At 41.6% G+C, this 26,663-nt stretch overlaps 1 protein-coding gene across 3 annotated transcripts in view; it reads right to left on the reverse strand.

Moving 5' to 3' along the window:
- Positions 1–26,663, reverse strand: part of POU6F2 (POU class 6 homeobox 2) — a 487,346-nt gene that overhangs the window by 101,583 nt on the left and 359,100 nt on the right. For all 3 annotated transcript variants that reach the window (XM_043463543.1, XM_043463544.1, XM_043463542.1), the window contains exon 5: positions 20,314–20,660. In XM_043463543.1, the coding sequence (XP_043319478.1) occupies positions 20,314–20,660 (347 nt within the window). The remainder of the gene's footprint in view (positions 1–20,313; positions 20,661–26,663) is intronic.

The following is a 26,663-nucleotide window of genomic DNA, read 5'->3' on the forward strand; positions in this document are numbered from 1 at the left end:
CCAGACAGACTCAAATCTCAACTCCATCTGTGACAAGTTCCCAGCTTCTCTGAGTCCTGGTGTCTTTATTCCTGTAACTGATCACCAAGCAACGTCAGAATACATATACAAAACACCTAGCATGCCTTGAATGCTCAACAGTGTTCTTATTTTTTAAACCAGATCGTCATTTTTCTACTGGGAGATTCTGGATGGGTTTGTCCACTTTACTAGTGGGGCTTGGGGCAGCCAGAATGTGTCATATGAGAGTCTCCAGTACCCACTGTTGGGGGCGTGAGGTGCAGCCATGGTGGGATAATCACTTTCCTTATCCTTGGGTTTTTCTATCTGCTTTGTGACACTCTTATGTTTTGAAAAATATAATTTAACTCACAGATCAATCAGACCTGTAAAATACTAAGAAAGCCCACTCCTCTATTATATTCTAATTAACAAGACCCATCAGACATTGTTGAGATCATGGGGCAAAAGAAACAAAAGATTAATTAGAAAATAGCATTCCTTGCTTTGATTGTACATTTCTTCCCAAATGAAAGGAACTGATTTCAAGCAGTCTAAATGAAGGCTGCATTTCCAAAAGCCCATTGATAAGACAGTGCAAACAAAAATAGGGTGAAAAATATTTCAAAGGAATCATGGTCGTAATAAACTCTATTTATTTATAGCCCTTACTCTATGTGCCAAGCATTTTCCTAAATATAAAAATAAATAGGCAATATTTCTTTTTCATTAGGAGTTGTTATCTTCATTGAGTCATTTTGCAAATAAATTTAAAATAGGTCACAGGCACTTCCAGATTTGTGAAATGAATAGCTGTTAAATGAGAAATCATCACTCATCACAATTATTGACAGTGCTGGGATGTACAGAGGTATGAGACTTAGTGTCTGTTCCTAAGGCGCTTATAATTCAAGCAAGATAACAACTTCGTCCATTAAAAAAAAAAAGGAAAACAAACAAACAAACCCAGAACGACTAAAATTGCATAGGCTAAGTGTTCATCATGTGCGTTCAGAGAACAGAGCAATTATTGAGCATTGGGCAAGTGTGGGTTCTATGTGGAAGGAGTAGGAGGTGACCGGAGCCAGGAGGGATCTGTGGTGAGAAGAGTCTTGGCCCCCACAGAGTCAGGAAGACGGCTGCAGGGCCTGGGGTCGGGGGTGGGGAGCAGTTAGGGCAGTGGAGGGAGGAGGAAGATGGGTGAAGAGTAGGCAGGTTATGAAAGTCAAAAAAGAACCTTGCGAATGAGGGCGAATGTGAGCAGAGGGTTCTTTCAGGAAGTTTTGCTTGCCCTTGTCGTTTGCAAAGTGGACAGAATCAGGGAGAAAACAGAATTACAAAAGACCAGAACAGGGAGGAAGAGAGCCAGGCCAGGTGGGAGAACCGAGGAAAGTTCCAGACCCCTTGGATGTTCCCGCCCACAATTCCTCTGACCAGGCCCCAGGGACATGGCTTCTGGCCTGCAACTCCAAGAAAGACTTTTTCCCATGGTGAATCCTAACAAACCTGAAACAGTCAGCTCATCAGTGTGGGGCCCTGTGCTTTCTCCCAGCCATTTTCTCCTTCCTTCTTTCTCGTTCTCTTTGGAATCATCTCCTCATTTCTGGTGGGATAACTTAACTTTTAAGATATTATTTTGTTTCTCAATTAACTTGTCAAACTCTTCATTTCGTGTGAGTTTTCAGTTGCCTGGATAGTGGTATAATGTTGAATCTTGAATTTCCCTGCAGTTCGAATGTGTGGTGGCTGGAAGTGAGGGGTTCGCATTAACGTTTTGGTCTTTTAACTATTGGGGATGATGTTTAGCATTTAGGAGCTCATCAGCACATTCAGTTTGTTGAAAGTGAAAGTGTTAGTCGTCACTCAGTCATATCTGACTCTTTGTGACCTCATGGACTGTAGTCCACCAGGGTCCTCTGTTCATGGGATGCTCCAGGCAAGAATACTGGAGTGGGTAGTCATTCCTGTCTCTAAATCTGCTTCCTGAGTTGTTACAGTGTGAAAGTGAAAGTGAAGTTGCTCAGTTATGGACTTTTTGTGACCCCGTGGACTGTAGTCTACCATGTTCCTCTGTCCATGGGATTCTCCAGGCAAAGATACTGGAGTGGGTTGCCATTTTCTTCTCCAGGGGATCTTCCCGACCCAGGGATTGAACCCGGGTCTCCCACATTGCAGGCAGACGCTCTACACTCTGAACCACCAGGGAAGCCCTGAGTTGTTATATGTCTAAGAATTCCCACTTCTGCCCCCTTAAGAGCTAGGTCTTTCAAAGAAGTGTTTTTCAAATTCTTCTGATCTTGCCTTATAGTAAGAAATACATCTTATAACTCAAACCAGTACATACATACATATAGAAATATATATACATTTGTGTACTTAGTCGCTCAGTCGTGTCTGACTCTTGCAACCCCATAGACTGTAGCCTGCCAGGCTCCTCTGTCCATGGAATTCTCCAGGCAAGAACAGTGGAGTGGGTTGCCATTTCCTTCTCCTGGGGATCTTCCCATATATATACATACATGCATATAAATCTCTCTCTCTTCTCTCTATATCTACATATCTATGCCTGTATGTAACTTTATATATCTACATGTATATAATTTAAACTGAAGCTTTTATTTTCTTTACAAAATTCTGGTTACAAACTACTAAACCAATAAGATAATCACTCAAAATGTGGTTATTACACCCTTCCCCAATAAGATAATCACTCAAAATGTGGTTATTATAGCCTTCCCCAATATGGGCATGTGGTCCCACTGATTCTTCATCAGGCACCATAAAAAGGTCCAGAAAGAGTAGCCTGTTGAGTGCCAAGACCACCTGGTGCTCTGTGACTGCCTGTCTCTATAATTTACCAGATTCATTCTCGATGGGATGGAGAAAGGATGGGGGCCTTTTCAGATTGGAAGTAAAAGGGTATAAGCATCCGGTCCAGGGATGAATGAGTGGGATTTGGACAACCCATCATGGGGTCAGCAAGAAAGGTCTTATAACTACTGATTGGGGAGGAGTTCCCAAGAGTCCTTCCCCTGTTCCTACTTGGTCCTACATTGTACTTAAAATCTAACCATGGAATGTCTATACTGGGGTGCGCTTTAAGGCCCCTTCTCTGTATTGCTAATGGAGAGACAGGTTTTGTAAACACTGAATGAATCACAGCTCAGTGTCAGGGCTAAACACTGAAAAGAATCAGGACCCTGATTTGTTTTCTTTAATAAAGAAGTATATTCCACCTCCAGTCCAAACACACAGCGTGGGGTAAAGTGGTGTTTATTTTAAAATTAGAATACCAGGACCATACCCTCAGGGGAACAATCAGCTCATACTGGCTAGGTTTCTTCCTCCTCTATTGTGACACTTTAGATTATTTCAATCCACACCGGAGTTGTAGAGACAGGTTGGCAAGGAGATTTTTCTAAAGGTTTTTCTTTTGCTGGCTTGGAGCCAGAGGTTTTGTCCTCTGACCTTTTGATTCTCATTCTGCATCTAATCAATGTCAGGTCACCGCAAGTAAAACTAAAAGGAGGTTAAGTGGGAAAACCAAAAGCCTAAATCCCAACAGGCACAAAGGCCCAAGCCTGCGGGCCCAGTTTTAGAAGCTCACCATTCTTGAAAGAGTATGATCGCTGGGGTAAGAGAATATTTCTCGCTTACCTCCTCCCATCCCTGCATTTGTTTGGTGCCTGATTTGTTTCTAGTTGCTGCACGGAGGTCAGAGCAAGCCAGGAAAATGAATGGAATCAGCCTCCTGCTGGGCCGCCTGGAGCGGGCGGGTGTTACGGATCAGCATAAAACCAGCTCCCTTTCCTGGGCCAGGCCGATGTAACTCACTGGACTGGCAAATTACATCAGACCTACAGCTGTAACCCGACATTATGATTAATTTGATCAGTAATTTCTCCTGTTTTTCATTTTAATCGGTGTGACTATTCTGCTGTGGCAGGTCTTTCAGATCTAATTAAGATAAATTTCCGAGTAAAAGACTTGGCAGACTTTCCGAGTCAAATCCAGGCATCAAGTGTGAAGACCTGCCGCCCCAGTCAATCACCTTTGGGGAGGGCTGTGCGGCACCCAGCCATCACCCATTCACACTTAAGCAAATTCATAATCTCCAGCACTGCTTAGTCATTCTCTCAAAACATCCTAAGCAGAAAAGGGAAGAAAAGAAAGCCCCAGACAATGTCATTTCTCCCCATGTGCTCACACTCCACTGATCTGCCCAGACTCCATGGATAACCTTGTAAGTATGTAAGTGGACACTTGACAGAATCCCTGAATTGGTATTTATGAAAAAGATTTTTAATATATAAGTGCATATGTATGTATCAAAGAAACACAGAGACGTTCACACACAAATATGGAACACACAGACATATAACTATGAAGATTTCAAGTCTATACACACACATAGAGTCTAACTTTTTAATGCTAGAGTACAGCCAGCCTCTATGCATTGGATTTGCATTGGCAGGGTTTAAGGGTGTACTTCTTCAATTTGTTCTCTTTTAGGTCAACCTGTGCATTCATATATGCATCCTAAGGTTAGGGGCTGATATTGTACAAGCCTGGTAGGTGGTATCTGCTTTCTTTTTTAAAATATTCATTATTTATTAGACTGCACTGGGTCTTAGTTGTGGCATGTAGGATCTAGTTCCCTGACCAGCGATTGAACTCAGAGAGTGCAGAGTCTTAGCTACTGGACCAACAGGAAAGTCCCTAGTCTCTGTTCTTTGAAGATGATGTTAATAAGCAAGACCTGCCTGTCTGATCCGGTACAGACAGACATTGGACTGGTGTCAAGGATGTGCCTGGGTTACTGTGTCTATACGGTTACTTACAGGAAGTACAGAACAACAGGTAAGAACTTCAAAAGAGCAGATGCTTTTGAAGACTTATTTTGTGTTTTATGGAGCAGACACTGCCTCACCATGACGGCACAGCTTTCAGTAATCATAAAGCCAATTCTCCATTCTGATAGGAATGGCCTCTTGGAAAACAAATGTGGCTGGAGTGAAGATGCTGCATTTGAACATCATTTTGTACACCACTTCCACACCCCTGATTAAGAGGGTTGAGAAGTTTTATAAGTTTCCCAGTAGGATTTTTCACCATTCTGACTCTGTCTGAATGATTCTGTTACCTGTTTGGCATGTGTGTGTTAGCCGTTCAGTTGTATCTGACTCTTTGTGACCCCATGAACTGTAGCCTGCCAAGCTCCTCTGTCCATGGGATTCTCTAGGTAAGCATACTGGAGTGGGTTGCCATTTCCTTCTCCAGAGGATCTTCCTGACCCAGGGATTGAACTCAGGTCTCCTGCATTGCAGGCAGATTCTTTACCATCTGAACCACCAGGAAAGCAGCTTGGCTTTTGCTCTTAAAAAAGTGTATGGAAATGGTGATGGAAGAGGACACTCCCTCACCCCCTACCAAGTAGACAGTCTCAAGGGCACTTTCATGCTGAGTGAAAGATGGTGGCAGGAGAGTAGGTATGAGTGATCTTTGTACCTGGTTCTGTAGCCAGGCGATCTTGGGCCTAACGAGTGGAATGAGACTCTGCCTCTAACAGAGATCCTGTTGGCTCTCTCAGCTCTAAGGTCGTCAGTGGCCACACACCACTTTCATCTCTTAAGTTTCGATTTGGTGGAACTAAACTAAACTAAATTCAACAAAACTAGTGCATTTATTAAATAAAGAGAAGGTGTGGTTGAGACCTCAACCCCAACCTCAGAGTTACTGGTTCTTGAGCCATGATGAGATCAAGACTGAGATCAGGAAGAAAGACCAAGACAAGAAAGTAAGAGTCTTTCTGCCAACAGAGCCTCTATCTCCATCTTCATCTGAAAGGAGACAAATCATTATGTGATTTAAGTAAGACCTCTTCTAAAAGATGGACATGCCACAGTGAAAAAAGACACAATGAGGCAGATTTGCCCAGTGGACAAGGTTTTAGGTCAGGTAGACTTCGCCCATTTGGGCCCGACTCTTTGCAACCCCATGGACTGCAGCCCACCAGGCTCTTCTGTCCATGAGATTTTCCAGGCAAGGATACTGGAGTGGGTTGCCATTTCCTTCTCCAAGACTTGGGTTTGAATCTTGCCTTTCATAAATCTTTCCCCTTAACTTCCTCATCTGTGAAATGAAGCTAGTGGGGCATTGAAGGTTTATGGTGTAGAGTTTGCTACACCAGAGCATCAGCATCACTTGAGAGCTAGTTGGAAATGCAGACTCTGGTGTGCACTCTTTACCTGAGAGCTGAGTCAGAGTCTACATTTGTCAAGGTCCCAGGGGGATTCATATGTAAACAAAAGCTTGGAAAGCCTTAGTACAGATTAGCTGAGTCAACGTCTTATCAGCATTTGGAACATCTAACAAGTTTTCAATCGGTAGCAGTTGTTCTTGTCTGGGGAGAAAAGGATTATGCATTTTGTCTGTTATATTTTGAATAGCAGATGTGAATCACCAGGTTTGAGATTCTTCTGCAAATATCGGCTAATAACCCAGCTTCAGAATTAGGGAGACTATTTAGTGGATCAAAAAGTACAGATACAGTTCTTTTCATTCTGTGATGGTTGTGAATCTGGGGAGGGAGCACGGTAGAAGTAACATGGGCTCATTCTTTGGAGAAATGTAGACCTAGTTTTATTGTATCATAGAAGTATAGTGCCAACTCATGCAACCAACACAGCCGGTAAAAAGGTAGGAATTTGCTCTTTTAGAAATGAACAATTGGGAGCCTATTTATAAGACAATAGGTAGTTGTCTGGAACTCTGGCCCCCCATTGGAGTCTCCTGGGGAACTTAAAAAATGCTCATACCCATGTTTTACCCCACTCAGTTTCCATCTGAATCTCTGGGTGGGACCCAGGCATTAGTATTCTTAAAAAACTCCTCAGGTAATCCCAAACTGTGTCCAATGTGAAGAATCACTGGCATTGACTTTGGAAATTTTTTTTTGGAAAAGAAAGTAAAGGATTGAACAAAATATAATGGGTGGTGTGGGCATGCCTCCAGCTGTTTGGAGATGGTGTGACTTTGGGGAGTCAAAAAGAGGGAGAAAGTTAAGCAAGTCAGTGAGATGATGGGCTTCTGGAGCCTAGAAAATATTCAGGGGTCTTTCTTTCTGGTATGAAGATCTCCACTTTGTCACTTAAGGATACTAACTGCCAATGAAAACCTGATATGCAGTTTGTGCCTTGAAGATGCTTAAAATGAATCCACTGTGATTGTTACAGGGAGTTTGGAAAATACCCCATCTTTGCTTTATGCCTTTGGTAACTCCCTGCTGTGTCCAGGTTGCTTCCAAGAACCGTTTGGTTTTCATCCTCAATTGTTTCATCCTCAATCCCTTCTATCATGGGGTGCAGAATACTGAAGGTAATAACTACCTAAAGAATGTTACTTCTTAGAACCTTAGACAAGAGCACAAGGTTATTTTCCCTCTGATTTAAAATATTAGATGTTTACAAGTCAGCCAGATACAGGAGTGCTTTCCTTGGGGGAAGTGAGAGGGTTTCTCTGAAATCTTATCCTCTCTGAAGCCTTTAACATCACTCTGCTCTCTTTAAACCCCACATTGGTAACCTCCCAGTGCAAAGGACAAAGAGTTCAACTCTGGAAAGAGCAGCTAGCCTCTGGGAGGGTATGGAGTCCAGCTGAGAAAAAGAAGGCGATCCCTAACGTTACTTCTTTTCAATGTCAGTTAAATATCTTCTGGTGTAGAAAACTAAGTGGTGGCACCAGGTGGATCCCTGTCAAATGACAGTTCAGACAAAATGTATCAGGCTGGAAAGGTTGCATTGATTGGAGCCCAACTGGGCCTTCAGACACTAGTTCCCAGAAGAGAGCTGTCGGCATACAGATCCACTATGGTGTTCACCTGTGGCCTCGCAGGCCTCCCCGCTGACAAGTGGCTGAAGACATAGAATTGCCCTTTCCTGTGGACGGCCACTCTGAGGGGCATCTGAGGCTTTGCTATGTGGGTTTCTCTTATGCATGAAAGAAGGGACTCTGGAACTGGTCTTCTCGACATGGCGCATTTGAAGCCAGAATGCCCAATTTACTTCTCAACAGTGGGGAATAAAAGAGAAGGAAAACACCAGTGCTTTGGAGGGTCTTTTTTTTTTTTTTTTTTTAAATAGGAAACAGAAAAAGAGCCAGAACAAGAGCCTTATAACTGCTAGAATGCCCCCAGAGACACAGGGTTTTGGCAGCTTAGTACTCTAGAGGACTTAACTGCTACAGATTTTAGACTGACTCGACCTGTTATTTGGAATCCAACCCCTCTTAAAACACAGGGATGGAGACTGAGATTGAGGGCTAGGGACTCTCTTGATCCCTGGAAATTCCTCAGTCACAAGACAGGAGGGTAGAGGGGAGGGGAGGGGAGGGTGTCCCTTCTCGCTGCCCTGTTGATTCCATGGACTTGCCAGGGGCTGTGGGGTACAGTGGACACTATGTGGCCCTGATGTGGGGAGGCATGACTCCAGTTGTAGTGTGTGTGAAGAGGAGAAATGATGGCAGTGAAGAAGGGGAGATGGAGGAAGGACCACCTGAAGGAGAAAGAATCCCTAAGACCTCAGTCCCAAGAGGGGGCACCCCAGTCAGACCTTTGATTTTTTTCACTCAGTGATTTTGCTTGTTGTCAACTGTGAAGACCACCCTTGCTTTTGGCTTTCTCTGCTCTTGCTTTGGTTTTGAGTTTTACTTTCTTTTCTTTCCCTATCTTTTTATACCTTCCTTTTCTCCATTGTCCATTGGATTAGATCTGTGGATTTTTGCATGAAGTTCTAGGTAAGGAGATGCAGGGTTATTTTAGTTGTATGGATACTACAATAGAGAAGGGAGCCTTGAAGTACTGGTTCCTGAAAGATTTTCTATGGGATATTTAATATGTTACATGAGAAAAAAGGTTCAGTGATTATACATTTGGCAATTTCTTGGTTAAATAATTTAAACTAGACATTTTTACTATAGGATGTCTTTTAACTTTTAGTATTCTAATATTCATCAAGAAATATCCAGGAACAGCATACACTGTACATCAGTGATATCTGTCTGTCTATCTATGTATCTCCCTCCCTATCTATATGACTTCCCAGGCAGCTCAGTGGTAAAGAAGCCTCCTGCCAACGCAGGGTATGCAAGTTTGATCCCTGGGTTGGGAAGATCCCCTGGAGTAGGAAATAGCAACCCATTCAGTATTCTTGTCTGGAAAATCACATGGACAGAGGAGCATGATGGGCTACAGTCCATGGGGTTACAAAGATTTGGACACGACTGAGCGACTAAGCATACACACAGAGACATACACACCGATCTATTTACCTATTTACCTACCTATCATGGAATCCATTTTCAATAGACTCCCTTTGGACTAGCGTTTTATGGGAGACACGTTGAGAAATGCTGCCTTAAAAAAATGCTGGCAGCCAAATTAGGAAATAAAAATTTTTTGCCAATACTCCAATGAACATTGCAGAGACAGTGAAATACAAATTGAAGTGCCTTGAAGTCTGACAGTGATGCTGAGGAAGTTGCTTCAACTTTCTAATGCTCTTGGATCTGAATAAAGATGATTTTTTTTGGTCTCTTCTGGGTTGTTGTGAGGAGAAAATGAGAAGCTGAAGGCTTTAGGGAGTATAAGGTACATTTGAACAATGATAATGATTATTCCAATCAGAGCTGTGAACCTGTGAGGCTAAATGCATGAAATAATGTACATAAAAATGTACTTCAGGGCGTCACTGGTGGCTCAGTGGTGAAGAATCTGCCTACCAATGCAGGAGACCTGGGTTCGATCCCCGGTCCGGGAAGATCCCACATGCCGAGGAGCAGCTAAGCCTGTGTGTCACAACTATTAAGTCTGTGCTCTAGAGCCTGGGAACTGCAACTACTGAAGTCGGTGAACCTAGAGCCGGTACTCCACAATAAGAAAAGCCACGGCAATGAGAAGCCCGAACACAGCAGTTGGAGAGTAGCCCCCACTTGCCACAATTGGAGAAAAACCTGCACTGCAGCAAAGACCCAGCACGGCCAAAAATAAATAGATAAATTTTAAAAATGTACTTTGTCAATTTCAAGACACATGGCCAAACACTGTCAAGAGTGTCCCTTGAGTCCTGCATGTGTGTTGTGGGTTATGGTGTTGTACATACATACTTCAAAGCCCCTTCTTTGTGCTATTTCATAAGCAGAATGTAAAGCTAGAATGCACTTAGAGGTCATCTAATACAAACTTTTCGTGTAGTAAGTGACACATTGAGTCCCACAGACTAGGTGACTTACCCAGCGAGTTAAGGGCAGAACCAGCATCACCAAGATGCTTCCTGTTTACTCATGCGTTAAAAACCACAACACTGGGAAAATAGAAGGAAAAAAGAATTTTTTACTTCTTAATAATATGGATGGTGAAACCAAGGTTATGGCGGTTGAAGTGAAAATTCTTTAAGATGACACAAGCACAAGGCTATGATTCTCTCTCCCTGCCCTCCACACATCTCCCAGGTCCAGTCCTGGCCTGTGCTGTGTTCTACCCTCCCTCTGCTATGTTCCCCTTTTCAGAAATCCTCCTAGCCTCTCTCATGCTACAAAACTCATGTATCATTATTAGCTGCATAATAGCTTATGTGGGATTTCACGTAGTGTGCTGTGCATCATTTTATGGTGTACACATGCATTATAATTCCCATGATTATTTTCTTTTTGTTCAACTTCGAGTGGGTCTGTTTGTCTCACAGTTCTCCCTGGATTATAATATCTATAGTCAAGGAAGGCAAAGAGGCAGGCAGGATACTGATACTTTTTGAGAGCCAGCTATCAGGAATTGAATTAGATACTCTTATAAAAATAATCTCATTCAATCCTCACATCAACCCTCCAACCAATGAGGAAACTGAGGCTCAGAAGATGGGCTGAGCTCACATAACCACCCAGCAGAATCAGCATCTAAGCCCAGGTGTGTCCGCTTCTAAACACAACTGCTTGTCCTATGGCATCAAGCTGTTCTTCAAACATTCCTTAAGGGCACAGTGCATCCCATATGAGCTTAATAAATGCAGATAACGGTAAAAGTGCTTTCTTTATGATCTAGAGAATATTCACTTGCAAACGTGTACTTCAGGAGTCAACTAAAAAGCTTGTAGACTTTAAAAAACTACAAGGAAACATCACCGCACACCAGTCAGAATGGCCATCATCAAAAAATCTACAAACAATAAATGCTAGAGAGGGTCTGAAGAAAAGGGAACCCTCCTACACTGTTGGTACAGTGACTATGGAGAGCAGTTCAGAAGTTCCTTGAAAAACTAAAAGTAGAGCTACCATATGACCTGCAACCCAACTCCTGGGTATATATCCCAAGAAAAACATGATCCAAAAGGATACACGCACCCCAATGTTCACTGTAGCACTGTTGACAATAGCCAATACATGGAAGCAAACTAAATGTCCATGGACAGAGGAATGGATAAAGAAGATGGGGTACATATATACAATGAAATATTGTGTTGCATCTGACACTTTGTGACCCCATGGATTATAGCCCACCAGGCCCCTCTGTCCATGGGATTCTCCAGGAAAGAATACTGAAGTGGGTTGTCATGGCTTCCTCACAATGGAATATCACCCAGCCATTAAAGAGAATGAAACAATGTCATTCGCAGCAACATGGATGGATCTGGAGATTATCATCTTAAGTGAAGTAAGTCAGACAGAGAAAGACAAATATCATATATCCCTTATATGTGGAATCTAAAAAACTATACAAATGAATTTATTCACAAAACAGAAACAGACTCATGGACTTAGAGAAGGAACGAATGGTTACCAGGCAGGAAGGGTGGGGAAGAGGGACAGATTGGGGAGTTTGGGATTGACATATAAACACTACTATATTTAAAATAGGTATTTAAAATATATTTATTTTTAAAATTACATTTTATTTAATTACAATTAAAATTAAACCCAACAAGAACCTACTGTACAATACAGGGAATGCTGCTCAATATTCTAGAATAACCTGAATAAGAAAAGGACTTGAAAAAGAATAGCTACATGTAAATGTAAAAAAAAAAAAAACCACAAAAGACCTGTGGGAATTTACCACAATATTTACCTTGAGTAAATTGAGCCTAAACTATAAGAAATAACACTTGATCATGTCTTGCTAATACGGAGCAAAATACCAGCCAATACATTTTGGGCTGCTCCCACTGCCACTCAAACCTGGAACTACGCACATGCAGGCAAACTTGTTTTAGAAGCATTCTGAACTAGACTCTGGGGTCAGCCTATCGGTTATCTCCAGCAGACAGTGATGGGGCCTGGCAGGGTGTGTGGCTCCAGGGTTACCGCTGGACTCACTGTGGACAAGCCAGGAATCTGCCCCACTGTAGTGATCAAAGCAGTTTCCTTGAGAAGACAGAAGTTGTCAAGTTCAAATACTGCAGGAATCTTTCCACGCTCCCGGCTTTGAGTCTGGCCCTTTCTCCATCTATTGCTACTTGATATGAGCTGCCGTAGTCAGAGCTGTGAACATAACACCTGCTTTGTTAAGCTCCTTTCTACATGATTTGACTAATCTACAGAGCAGTACCTAGGAACGGTACATCTAGACAATGACAAGCACCACAGTATATAAGTATATTCTTGCTAAACTAATTTTTCCCCCTGCCACTCTCAAAGCAATATAAACTTTGTTGTTCCTCCTGGATCTCAAATGCTTGTAATAAATTCTTTGAAATGTCAGTAATGTTGAACTGAGAATTTTTTTTTAAAGGAGGTTTTTCTTTCTTTCATAAAAGGAAAAATTGTACCTTGCAGAGAATGTAGCTAAATATGTTTTGTTTATTGCATTCAGGGCTGAATACAATTGGGTAAGGGACTCTCATTTCTCACCCAACCTCTTGCTGAATGAGGGAATCATGAATGAAGTCCTCAATTTACCATATGGTCATATAAACAGAAATAAACTCATATTCTTTCATATCTGTAGTATTATCAACATTTGCTTAACAAATGCATAGCCTACAAAGCATTTTCATTAGTATATCATATTTAATCTTCCTGGGAACTCTCTGGGCTTGAATAGATTTTTCTTATCCATAATAGTGAAATTTCTTTTGGTTTTTTAGCCCAGGAGGAAACCTTACTCACTCCCTGTGGACAATTCCAGGTTTTAAAAGATCCTCATGGCCTGTATTGCTCTGGAAGAATGTTGTCTACGTAATGATACTTTTGTCATTTTTACCAAACCTACTTAATCTCATAAAACTGTAAATTAGTTCAGAGATAAATATCAGTCAAAGAAGTTTTTTGATTGTCATAACATTTTTTTTTCAGGAGTCATTAATTGTATTTGTATTGCTAAATTGTATTTCTATTGCTAAAGCAACAAAGAAATATATATTATATAATTCAAAGATTTTACTTTGAATTATATATTTTTTTACTTCATGGAACTAAAGTAAAAAAATATATATATATATTTTAAACTGCAAGAAATTTTACATGCAGCTCTTAGTAATAATAGGCATTTTCTTTTTTTCTAAATAAAATATTATTAGCTCTAGTCACTATGACGTATATTACATCCCCATGATTTCTTTATTTTATAACTGAAAGTCTGTACCTTTTGGATTGTCATAACATTTCAATTCAATAAAAAATGACTGGCTTATTAGATCTGTGCTATTTTACACAGGGAGGATGGGTTTCCACTCCACCTCTCCACCTCAATCCATTATCCAACATACACTTCTTTTTCCATTGTGCAAAGATTTGGTGAAATTTCAAGTTCAACAAGAAAAAGGCATCCAAGACCTAGCTGAAATTTCCAATAGACAGAATGCTATTGACCTTGGAGAGTATTTACTAAGTAAATCATTTACATAGCTGGCAGCCAGTGTGAAACAAGAGAGGTACTCATCTCAGGCACAGAGTTTAAGGGTGTGTCCCAAATACACTCATCAAGATGAGTAACATCTAATGTGATATTTTTTAAAAAAATCAAAATGAATGCAAAAAATTCATGACCAACAAAATCAGTGTTACTGATTTTTTCCTTTTGCCTCAGACTTCAAAACAGCTCATTATTGTCACTGATCTTATATTTTAAAATGTGATATTTAGGTCATCATGGATTTTGACATTCATTTTGATTTTTTATAAAATTGTATTAAAATATGATCTGTCTTGATGACTGCATTTTTGGGTGCACCTGGGATGAATTCTGCATCTGAGGTGAATGCCTCATTTACCTTAGTCTTGGTCCAGGTGAAGGGAATTTTACACCTGATTTAGCCCTGTGTAAATAGAGTTCTACTAGAACTTACAGTGGCCTCAAAGGAGTTATATAACTATACCTACAAAAGGTAGCAGAATATGTCACCTCAAAACATGCCCGTTTTGGCATGAGGATTATTTTGAGCTGAAGGCAATTAAGTATCAACAGATACAAGAAAAGCTTTCTGCCATCCTCCTATTGTGCCTAAAAGCAGGACATAAACTTGTAAAGGTGTTCCCTCAACCCCTCCTCTACCAGGAAGGACAGAATTTAATGACTGGAGACAAGTCTAGACCTGTATCAGTCCAGAGACGGCACCGGAAAAATGTGTATAACAAATCTCGCTTATCTACTATTAATTTCCCCATATATCATCTTCCCACAATTTGCTACTCTTAGAAGCTTATAGTCCTTTTCCTCAGTCTTGTTACTCCTTGTGTTCTTTTATTAAGATGCTAGTTAAGCCCAAGTTCTAACCACCCCTTTGAGTTCCGCATCACTAAGTGCTCCTATGTGTATGCAGGAAGCACATGTCATAAAAAATTGTTTTTTTCTTCTTAATCTGTCTTTTCTAGTCTAATTTATAGATCCCCAGTTTGAGAATCCAGAATGAATAGAGAGGGAAAAAGAGTTTTTTCCCTTGCACCTGCATAGGTCACCCAAGGTGAGTTTTAGAGGTTTGTAACCTAAAATTCCAAATAGAAGGGAAAGCATTCCAGAAAGTATTTAAGTTTATCCCCTCCACTTATAGATGCAAAAGAACTTAGACCCACCAAGATTTGACTGCTGCTGCTGCTGCTAAGTCGCTTCAGTCGTGTCCGACTGTGTGCGACCCCATAGACGGCAGCCCACCAGGCTCTCCCGTCCCTGGGATTTTCCAGGCAAGAACACTGGAGTGGGTTGCCATTTCCTTCTGCAATGTATGAAAGTGAAAAGTGAAAGTGAAGTCACTCAGTCGTGTCCAACTCTTCTCGACCCCATGGACTGCAGCCTACCAGGCTCCTCCGTCCATGGGATTTTCCAGGCAAGAGTACTGGAGTGGGGTGCCATTGCCTTCTCCCAAGCTTTGACTAATACTGTGTTAAATTAAGACAAACTACCGGGGAGAGAGGGGATTGGCCCCAAGCATTGGGTCTTTTTTATAGGAAGGAGACATGATTGGAGATTATTTGCTTTAAAAGGACGGAAATCATGTGGGTCTAACTCCTTCTCAAGGACTTGGGCTCTTTGTTTTAAAAAGTGATAATACATCATCCTCTCCATCACTCTGGAAAGTAGTACTGAAACTTAGCTAGGGGAAACCATCCTATACGAGAAGATCAAGAGGCTGGGCCTGCTCTATAGCAGAGGTGGAATTTGAATGCAGGTTTACTGCTGATGCCTGAGTGGTACCAAGACCTTTCCATGAAGAAATGCATGTGGTAGAGGACAATTTTATGTTATCTCTTGAGCAACTTCACCTCTGAGAGGTGACTGTGCTCCTCATTCCTCGTACAAGCATAGACAGTCTTCTCTCCCCTAACTGCTTCCACTGATTTCTCTCTCTCTGTTTTGTTTTGTTTTTTTCATTAAAATGTGCAATACATCAAGAGAAAAAGATGGTCCTGCTTCCTGCCATGCAAGACGGTATGCAAAAGGCCAAGGTTAAAAGCACCATTTGGTTTCTTAAGCTTCTCTAATGTATAGGTGTGAAAAAGTAATCTGGGACCTAGAGTTTATGGCACTGACTCTCTGAGGATGAAAACTTGACTTTAATTTTGACTCTCAGGCTAAGATAAAATCTGCTTCTGCTATCATTATCCCACTTAGGTTTGTCCTCACTCTCTTTCTACTCTGCCACCCAGCTGAGCGGGAAGAAATTAACCTGACCTTGAAGAATACTCAGAGAATCTTCAGGAACATTGGGTTTTCACTATCCAGCAAAATACTAGAGGCCTACCAACATTTGGATTATAGACTCAAAGACCCCAAAAAGGATCTGACAAATGACATACACCACACAATTAACAAACAAAGAAAACAAAGCCCAAAGAACTTGTCCCAAGTTGTGAATTGGTTGGAAGCAGGGTCAGAATTAGAATAAGCTTCCTCTTCCCATGGCACCATGACTAGGCTCCAACCATGCCCAGATCATCTCCAGATCACTCATGTAGGGACACACTAGACTTTTACACAATGTTTGTATTTTCTTTAGTGAAAGTTAAAAACTCCCAAGGAACAGTCTCAAGAAAAGTCATCTCAAAGGTCATAGAAAGGAGGTATTTTGTCATTCTTAGGCTTATGGGGTTTTTATTCAGATAAATATCATACATGGAAAATAAAACTGTATATTGTTCTTTCTACCCAGGAATGATTAGAGCATATCTTTTCCCTCCAAAGATTGCTTCCATATACGTTTCTGATCTGTTCCCACTCAACACACACTACAGTTCTAGTTTTAGATTCTGGTGCAGCCTGTGGCAGGTGGGTTAGGATAAAAATAAAGAGCATGGATTGTTATCTATCTGGAACCTAAGGGTTAAATTCAACTCACAGATGCATTTTGCTTGTCCCACACACCATTTCCAAAATTTCACTTGGATTTGATATTCAAGTCTGCTTTACTTGTTTATGCTGACTGCCTGGCCCCTAAATCTTTGCACCTATAATCCTGTTCAGAACTTCTCCCTCCTGAGAATGAAGTTGTGGGTGAGCAGACCTTAAATCCCAATGAAGAGTTTAAAGAGAGGCTTCCAGGGGCCAGCTTCTGATATCCATCTTTGTGGATATCCTCTGATATCTTTGTGATCCCATCGACTATACAGCCCATGGAATTCTCCAGCCCAGAATACTGGAGTGGGTAGCCTTTCCCTTCTCCAGGAGATCTTCCCAACCCAGGGATGAAACCCAGGTCTCCCACATTGCAGGGGGATTCTTTACCAACTGAGCCACAAGGGAAGCCCTTATGTTGAATATAAGTCTGCTTTACTTATTTATACTGACTGCCTGGCCCCTAAATCTTTGCACTTATAATCCTGTTCAGAACTTCTCCCTCCTGAGAATGAAATTGGGTGAGCAGACCTTAAATCCCATGAAGAGTTTAAACACAGGCTTCCAGGGGCCAGCTTCTGATATCTATGCTGGACCAGCAGCCCCTTATAATTCTAAGCCATCAAAATTAGTTCTCTGAGCTGACAATACTTTAGACTCTTATCTGTCTTAAAACAACAACCTGGTTTTGTATATGCAATTCATTTCATGGAATTGAGTAAAAGAATGAAAAAAAAAATCAGTATTAGACAAAAACCTGACCAGAACTATTTGGAGAACTTTAGTCTAGAGTGTTACTACCTGTCAGCACTGCTATTTTTTTTTCATCTCAACGAAAAACCTCACCAAATATACCTACATAAGCTACTTTCATTTATTATTTTTTTTCTGAAGATATGACAGTATATCTACAGTTTTAGAAATGATTATTATCCTTTCTAACAACCTAGGTTGCATATTTTAAACCAATATCTCTCTGACAGATTTTGAACAATGTAAAAAGACAAAGCCCACAAGGAAATAGATAATTGTAAAAAAAATTTAAGCTGCCATATATGAACTTAGTTGATCATTATTCTCTTAATAACCTTCAAACAAAAATATTTTATTCTAATTCGTAAAGATCATTACCTTTGAAGGTTAAATATCTTTCATATGCTCTTAAATATTTTTCTTTTTCAAAAGTTCAAACATTACATGTTCAACAAACTCAAAAACACTTCAGCTAATGTAGAAAAAAATATACTATTTCAAAACCACAGAATTCATTTCCTTTACACATGCCTATAGTGAAAGGAAAAATTCCTTTTATTCCTACAGTTGTGGACTTTTCAAAATTAGTTCTCTATCTAGTCAATAATATCTTTAAAATTTCACCAAATCACCCCTTCAGTGGTGATTCATTAGATCCACATAAGAAGATAGAGTATTATCAATGTACTTAGTAAGCTTATAAGTTAAAACTTCAACAGTGAAAAACTAGAATAGTCTCTCAGGCTTATAAAGAAATAAATGTGATTTTGAGCCTTCATTTGTTGCAAAAACACAAAATGAAATACCTCCCAGATTTCTATGGGAAACCTTTAGGAGAACGTCTGGAAATTCTCCTCACAGAATTAGTTTCCACAAGACTGAGTGGTCACCTCTTCTAAAGCCCTGTCAACAGTCATTCAAGTGGGTTGTCTACACTTGTTTTTAACTGGCTGATAGAGATTTATACAATGTTGACAGTGTTCTGAGAAGACTGATGTCCACAGAACTCAAAGCTTTCACTCAACTCTGTAGAATACTGGATTAAATTGAACAACTGGGGGCAGGGCTTAGTAATCTCACCCCTCAGAGGAGGACACATGGTTTCTTTGGTAATTCACCTACTTAGATGGTTTAGATCAAGGAAGCGTTTAATCACTTGGTGCTGAGGTATATCTAATTTAACTGCTCTTAAAAAATACAGTAAACCCATTCTTTGGAATAACCACTGTTGAATTCCAAATGTTGAAAATATGCTCTAGTCATGCATCTGGTAAATCTGATTATATCTACTTAGATATCTATGACATCCCATAGATGTCAAGTGTACAATCAAAACTTTTTTAGCTTGTATTCATTTCAATCTAACTTACGTCAAAGGTATTATGTTGTTTCATACTTGTACTATTTTAAAAATACATCTTCAAACTCAACTGGGGAAAATGTTCAAATCGCCAGGTAGCCATGACCCAAGTGCCAATGAAGACACGATTACTTCTATCGCCCAAATGTTTCCATTTCCAAGAAAATTCTGAGCCACCACTGAGAAACCAAGCTCATAGAAACAAAGATACAGGACAGCAAATTAAATCAGTTCTAAAATACTAAGTCTCTAATCTACTTGCCTTTCTGTCTGTGGGCCAATCTATTTTGATTCTCCATGTTTAGCTATTTAGGACCTAAGGATAACATCACTTTTGTGGTCCTCTGGAAGGGCTAGGCTAGACTGACTGACTGTGAGTCAAGGACCCTCAAGGAGGGAGGTGAGTTGGTGTTTGAAGTGAGTATAGGCCTTCCACTCTGTGGGAATTTGTCACTACACTACACATGTACTAAACCATCCGAAATCTCATTGGGAAAAAAAAAATCCTTATTTTTTTTAAGTCCCAAACTGAGCTTTTACTTTCTGGATCTGATGTGTTGACATCAGAGTCATTATCTTTTGAAGCTAGTTTATTTTAAAGGCATCTAAGTTAAGAATGAGTTTCTGAACCATTAAAGTTATATATTCCTGAATGCTCCTGTTCATTGCTCCTCAATGACTGTAGATAAAGATGAGCTTTCATGATTAGCCTGAAATTCTATTTTGGATGCCCTCAGCTTCACAGCAATAAAGTAAATATAGAGAAGCTTTATTATTTTATAAAGATGCATATTTGTTGAGGGTTTTGGTGTGAATTTAGAGCACTTGTTAGTCCATGGAGTAATGGTTGGAATCTGGGACATAAGACTGGGGCTAAATTTCTTTACCCTCCTAACCCCAGAGAATCTTTGGGAAAATAGAAACAAAAGAGCACCGGAGTACTTAAGGTAAGACACTACTGTATTCATAATATAGAGAAATAACCACCATGCCTCATGGACAGGAGATGTAGTTCTCCACGGGGCTACAAAACTCTGCTAGTAATAATTTTAATTGGATGCTATCTTTGCTGCCTTCAAAAAGTATCATAAAGTGGAGTTATTACAGGCTACAAGTGCACTTACAGTGCCGGCCTCTCACCGGAGGAAACAGATAACATTTATCCTTCGGAGGCAACATCAATGGGTTTCTATTTGTTTCGTTTACATGCATCCCCAGTTGCCTGCTATCTGCTCCCTCTTCCCTCCGTCTGAGAGATCAATTTGAATTAGATGCTGCTCAAGTGGATGCGAAGTCTGGCGGGCCCTCTGCCTCCAGGGAGGGCGCGCCACCCGGCGGCCGGGTCCCCTGTGCGTGGCCGGGACTGGGGGCGAGGTGGGGGGCGTACCTGCAGAGGATTGGGTGGCGTGAGCGGCGACGGGAGGCCGTGTCCCGGAGACTGGCTGGCTTTCTGAGGGGGGCTGGCGCTCTGCTGAGTCGGAGACGGCTGGTTCTGGCTCTGGGGGTGAGGGTGGGCTGGAGGCTGCGGGGGCTGCGCGGGCGGAGCCGGCAGTGGCTGGGAGGCGGGCGGCGGCTGCTGGGGCTGCGGGGCGGGCTGGGGCGGCGGCTGCTGGGGCTGCGGGGCGGGCTGCGGGTGCTGGCTGCCCGGCGGGGCCGGGGGCGGTGGCGGCTGCTGCTGCTGGAGCTGCTGGAGCTGCTGGAGCTGCTGGAGTTGGGAGTTCAGGGATGAGGTAGCTGCAAGGAGAGAGCACACGTGGAGTTGAAACGCACACGTGGAGTTGAAACAAACACGTGAACCTGAAACATACACGTAGAGTTGAAAATGCACCACCACACCGCTGGCTGGGGGTTTGACAACCGGTCCCCTGCGAGCTGAGAAGGCCCTCCTTTAGAAAATGTTAACCCTCATGCCCTGCAACTCCTTGATGTCTTAGAGGGTTGTGGGGCACTGGGAGGAGGAGAGTCAGTTCTTGGGGAAATTTTAAAATTTAGGGAGGACCAGAGGGTAACACACCAGGCATTACATTCTAAGGGATAGAGCAGGGGCAGAACCAAGGGGATGGACTAGGAACAGAGGCAATTTTTAAGTAATTTCTCCCTCGCTTCCTTTCCATCCTGCTTGGGAAATACACTTAGACTTTCAAGGTCTGATTTAGATTTTTAAAGGTCACCTCGTTTAAATCTTATTGGCAAATGCTCGAATGGAGTTAAGCACAGAAGGCTAAGGTGTGTGCAATCTCCTTTTCATCATCAGTGCCACTCATGGTGTAATTTCCACTTGCATCCGACCTCTGCCAACTTGCTTAGATATGTGAGTTTTGTTTCTACAATTTTTTTTAAGATAGTACATGCATCTCAGTTTTGCAGAATCAAAAGTCTCAGTCTGAACTTTTTGCCTGTTCGTTAGAAAGACGTGCATGTGTGTTTAGTCACTAAGTCATGTTTGACTTTTTGTAGCCCCATGGACTGTAGCCTGCCAGGCCCCTCTGTCCATGGGATTTCCCAGGCAAGAATCCTAGAGTGGGTTGCCATTTCCTTCTCCAGGGGATCTTCCTGACCCAGGGATTGAAGTCGCGTCTACTGTGTCTCCTGCATTGGCAGGCAGATTCTTTACCATTGAGCTACCTTGGGAGCCCCACGGAGCCCCTCAGACCAGAAGGGGTATAGTCAGCTGTGAACTGTGGTGACTAGTCACATTGGGACCTCAAGAACAGGACAGAAACTGAGAGAAAGAAATCATCTTTCCAGATTTTCTTATTCTGTGAAAAGTAAGAGTTGGTAGGGTAAACTGTCTTAACATTGAGCTCACTAACTTTGTTTTCATATACCCATCTAGCCCTGAACAATTTCTCCAGCAGGAAATCAGTTTGGCTGAAGAATGGTCTAGAGAAAATTATTGCTACAAATTCACTTTCTTCTTTGCCTGAATATCAGTTTAAAAGCTTTCCCATAAGCCTACAAATAAATGTAAGGAAACCATAGGCCTTGGCTTCTATGCTATTCCATTCCTCCCCCACTTAGAATTCAACAAGATTCCCAAAGGTAGTAACTACTGTTTGCAACATTATACTAGTCCCAATTAAAAAAAAAAATGCTTCTTAAAAAATATATAGTGGCTCTATAAGTGACATCATATACCCACCTTCATATGAAAATGATGGTCTTGAAAAATATACGTACATGGAACCCTATGTTAAGCACATCTGAAGAAATTTCTCTGTAAAGAAGTCAACCAGTGACTATTTTTGTAAAGTTAAGAATCGTTTTGTAAAATGTAAACACCAACTAGGTACCCGTGCTGTTCTGATAATAGGTAGGATTTAACAAGGGGATATAGTCCTGCTTTTAAGCAGTTTATAGTGGATTTGTGGAGGTAAGAGGAACTTATAAGAAATGATCAGGCTTGGGGTGCCTGTTATAATCCTGCTAATGGTAAGTGCTTGATATAAATCAATTGGTTTTCTAAATGGTCAACAGTGTGAAAACTGACCAAAAGGGCCAGGAGAATGAGGAGAGTGGTTGCTTTGTGGGCTGGAGAGGCTAAGGCAGTGTTCATGGGGGATGTGGAATGAGGGCAGAGAGGGCTCAAGAGAGTCAGTTCTGCACCTGGAAGGGAGGATATTCCAGGCAGGACACCCAGATGACAGCATGACTTAGGTGATGTTTCTGAAGGACAATGTGGAGAATGAACTGCCTGGAACAGAAGCTTTGATGATTTTAGACCTTAGAGTGGTGGAAGCCTGACTTTGAAAGTGGTAGAAACATGGATCATTCCCAATTCATCTCTGGTATAAGTCAGATTTTAAATATAATCAGGTTTGTTTAAAGCAAGGCATAGCTATGCTGATGAAATGATAGTTTGCTGTTTCCCAGGGGCACCAAATACCATTTTTTTTTTCTCTCAGGTACATGGAGAGCTTCCATGTTGGACCAGTGGGGATGACAAATGTCCCCCTGGGTCAGTGAGTTACTCTAGGTCTGTTCAAACACTCAGACCAGTGTGTGTCCTGCCTGTGATGTAAATGCAGAGTACTCTGGACTCTAACGGTAGAGACAACAAGTGAGAGAGAGGGCTGGAAAATACCCAGTCAAGGGGAACTCTGAATTTTCTGCTCAATTTTGCCCTGAATCTAAAACTGCTCTAAAAATTAAAGTCCATATTAAAAAAAAATACCCATTTATAAGAACTTTAAAATAATGATCTGATTTTGCCATTTCCCCCTCTCCTTGCTCCTATTGTACAAAGCCACATTTTATTGAAGACCAGGGAGCCCAGCTCAGTTATGACCCCTGGGATCTTCTGTAATCCGGAGGGGGCTAGATCTCCCCTTTTGTGGAGTTAGAGATGTTGGAAACCTGATTGCATCTGGCCTCTTGCCAGATTCAAATCAAGCCTGTCCTGATTTCTTTCAGGGTAGGGGGCATACATGTCGGTGCTTATTTTCATGGTTGACTTAAATACCATACTGTTTCATTTTGGTTAGAAAATCATTTATCTAAATCAGTGTTTGAAAACAGGAAAGACTGGGAAATATTGGCAGATAGATATTGGCAGACAGGTAGGTGCAGCAGACCCTAACCTACTAATGAGACGTGGGTCCCAAATGTGTCTTTGCTTCTTGATCTTGGTGAGTTCACGTTGCTCGGCTATTTCTTTCCTGTAACTTGCATCCTCCCTGGAAAGGCATTAACCTAAACTAAACCTCTTTGAGTTACATCAACTAATTTGGCATCTGCAAGCCAGGAATGATGGACAGTAAACTATGTTCAGGTATGTACTGGACGCAAAGGAAAGCACGAGGGGGCTGTACAAGAATGTAATTCTGGTCTCAAAAATGCCAAAGGCACATACATAATGATATGAAAAAAAAAAGCAAAGAAATACTAAAATATGGAGCCTCTAAATGGCTCATTGTGTAAAGCACACAGGTACAGACATAAGTTAGGAAAATAAAGAGAATGTTTGCAGATAAAATGATGATTGTTGGGTGATTCTATACTTTGGTTCTATGCATAGCAATTTAAAGATTTTACTTTCTTCCCTGATATTTATGTCCTTTAATGATTATTTCCTCTATGTCTGGTTACTATACGCTCCATGGGCCAAAGTTAAATGTAAAATTTAACTACAGTAACAGTAGACATGGGAGAACTTAAAGAGATGCATAATAATTTATATTAGGGCATTTTAAATTTAAAAAACTTACAATTTTGAAAATGAAACACAAAACAAAATTCCATCAAGAAATCCCCTGGTGGTCCAGTGGTTAGAACTCTGCCCTCTCACTGCCAAGGGTGTGGGTTCAATCCCTGGTTGAGGAACTAAGATCCTGAAAGCCTGGTGGTGCAGATAAAAAAAAAATTCTATCAAATTTTGACTTTTCTAGAGAGAAGAAAGCAGTAAGACAAGACCAGTGGGCCAGAACTTCCCAAATAAATAATTTAATAAAACAAAGAAGTCTAGAAGCTTGCATCTCTCCATTTGTTCAATTTCTATGTATCAACTGTAAATTAGAAAAAAAAATGTCTTCTTTAGGATCTTTGATAAAGATGTTCTCAGGAAACCACGTACATAAAAAAAGCTACGCCACAGAGGCAACAGAACTATCCTGGGTGGGCTTGACATACAATTACTTCTGAGGCAGGGAAATGGAAAGGAAATTCTGCCCAAGAGTATGGCTATGAGTGATTCGGGAGAAATACAAATGCCTCTTGTACTTTGCAGGGTACTCAAACACCTTGGGAGTCAATGAAAGTGGAATGGGATTCAAACGCTAAAGGCTGTGTGATTCTTAGCAATGTGCTCACCTTTGTTAACAAAAAGTGCAACTCAGACTATTATAATCATTCGAATTGGGGCATCAGTGTGAGCATTTTCTGAGACTATCAAGTTAAGGGATCTTTGGGCATTGTTGGCAAACTGGAGGCTTGGGCTTGAGAATCTGCTGGGAAGGATTACAAGCTCCCAGCCTGGCTGGGACCTGAGTCACCTCACAGCAATATGTTTTCAGAGGTAAGAGGACCGGTGCTAAGGAGGAAGGAAGCAGGAAGGATTTATCTCTTGCAAGAGACCAGGAATCCTGCAAAAGCATGATGGTTAATGGCTGTTCGAAAAAGCAAGAGTTCCAGAAAAACATCTATTTCTGCTTTATTGACTATGCCAAAGCCTTTGACTGTGTGGATCACAATAAACTGGAAAATTCTGAAAGAGATGGGAATACCAGACCACCTGACCTGCCTCTTGAGAAACTTATATGCAGGTCAGGAAGCAACAGTTAGAACTGGACATGGAACAACAGACTGGTTCCAAATAGGAAAAGGAGTACGTCAAGGCTGTATATTGTCACCCTACTTATTTAACTTCTATGCAGAGTACATCATGAGAAATGCTGGGCTGGAAGAAGCACAAGCTGGAATCAAGATTGCTGGGAGAAATATCAATAACCTCAGATATGTAGATGATACCACCCTTATAGCAGAAAGTGAAGAACTAAAGAGCCTCTTGATGAAAGTGAAAGAGGAGAGTGAAAAAGTTGGCTTAAAGCTCAACATTCAGAAAACTAAAATCATGGCATCTGGTCCCATCACTTCATGGCAAATAGATGGGGAAACAGTGGCTGACTTTATTTTATTGGGCTCCAAAATCACTGCAGGTGGTGATTGCAGCCATGAAATTAAAAGACACTTACTCCTTGGAAGGAAAGTTATGACCAACCTAGACAACATATTAAAAAGCAGACACATTACTTTGTCAACAAAGGTCTGTCTAGTCAAGGCTATGGTTTTTCCAGTGGTCATGTATGGATGTGAGAGTTGGACTGTAAAGAGGGCTGAGCGCTGAAAAATTGATGCTTTTGAACTGTGGTGTTGGAGAAGACTCTTAAGAGTCCCTTGGATTGCAAGGAGATCCAACCAGTTCATCCTAAGGGGAATCGGTTCTGGGTGTTCATTGGAAGGACTGATGTTAAAGCTGAAACTCCAATACTTGGGCCACCTGATGCAAAGAGCTGATTCATTTGAAAAGACCCTGATGTTGGGAGAGATTGAAGGCAAGAGGAGAACAGGACGACAGAGAATGAGATGGCTGGATGGCATCACCAACTCGATGGACATGAGTTTGAGTAAACTCCGGGAGTTGGTGATGGACAGGGAGGCCTGGTGTGCTGCGATTCATGGGGTCGCAAAGAGTCGGACACGACTGAGTGACTGAACTGAACTGAACTGTGGTGTTGGAGAAGACTCTTGAGAGTCCCTTGGACTGCAGTGAGATCCAACCAGTCCATCCTAAGGGGAATTGGTTCTGGGTGTTCATTGGAAGCACTGATGTTGAAGCTGAAACTCTAATACTTTGGCTTCCTGATGTGAAGAGCTGACTCATTTGAAAAGACCCTGATGTTGGGAGAGATTGAAGGTGGGAGGAGAAAGGGATGACAGAGGATGAGATGGTTTTATGGCATCACCAACTTGATGGCCATGAGTTTGGATAAACTCCGGGAGTTGGTGATGGACAGGGAGGCCTGGTGTGCTGCGGTTCATGGGGTCGCAAAGAGTTGGACATGACTGAGCCACCGAACTGAACCAAACCGAATGGCTATTCAAGCCCATTCTGAGTACGGTCCCCTGGTGCAAGCCTAGTCCTATGGAAAGAAAGAGCAGAGGAACTTGCTGAGGGCAAGAAGCCAGATGCCAAGGACCATATACTCTATAGTTGCATTTATATGGAATGTGCAGAATAGG

This window comes from Cervus canadensis, chromosome 3 (assembly GCF_019320065.1).
Source record: "Cervus canadensis isolate Bull #8, Minnesota chromosome 3, ASM1932006v1, whole genome shotgun sequence".
In the NCBI taxonomy this organism is placed as follows: domain Eukaryota; kingdom Metazoa; phylum Chordata; class Mammalia; order Artiodactyla; family Cervidae; genus Cervus; species Cervus canadensis.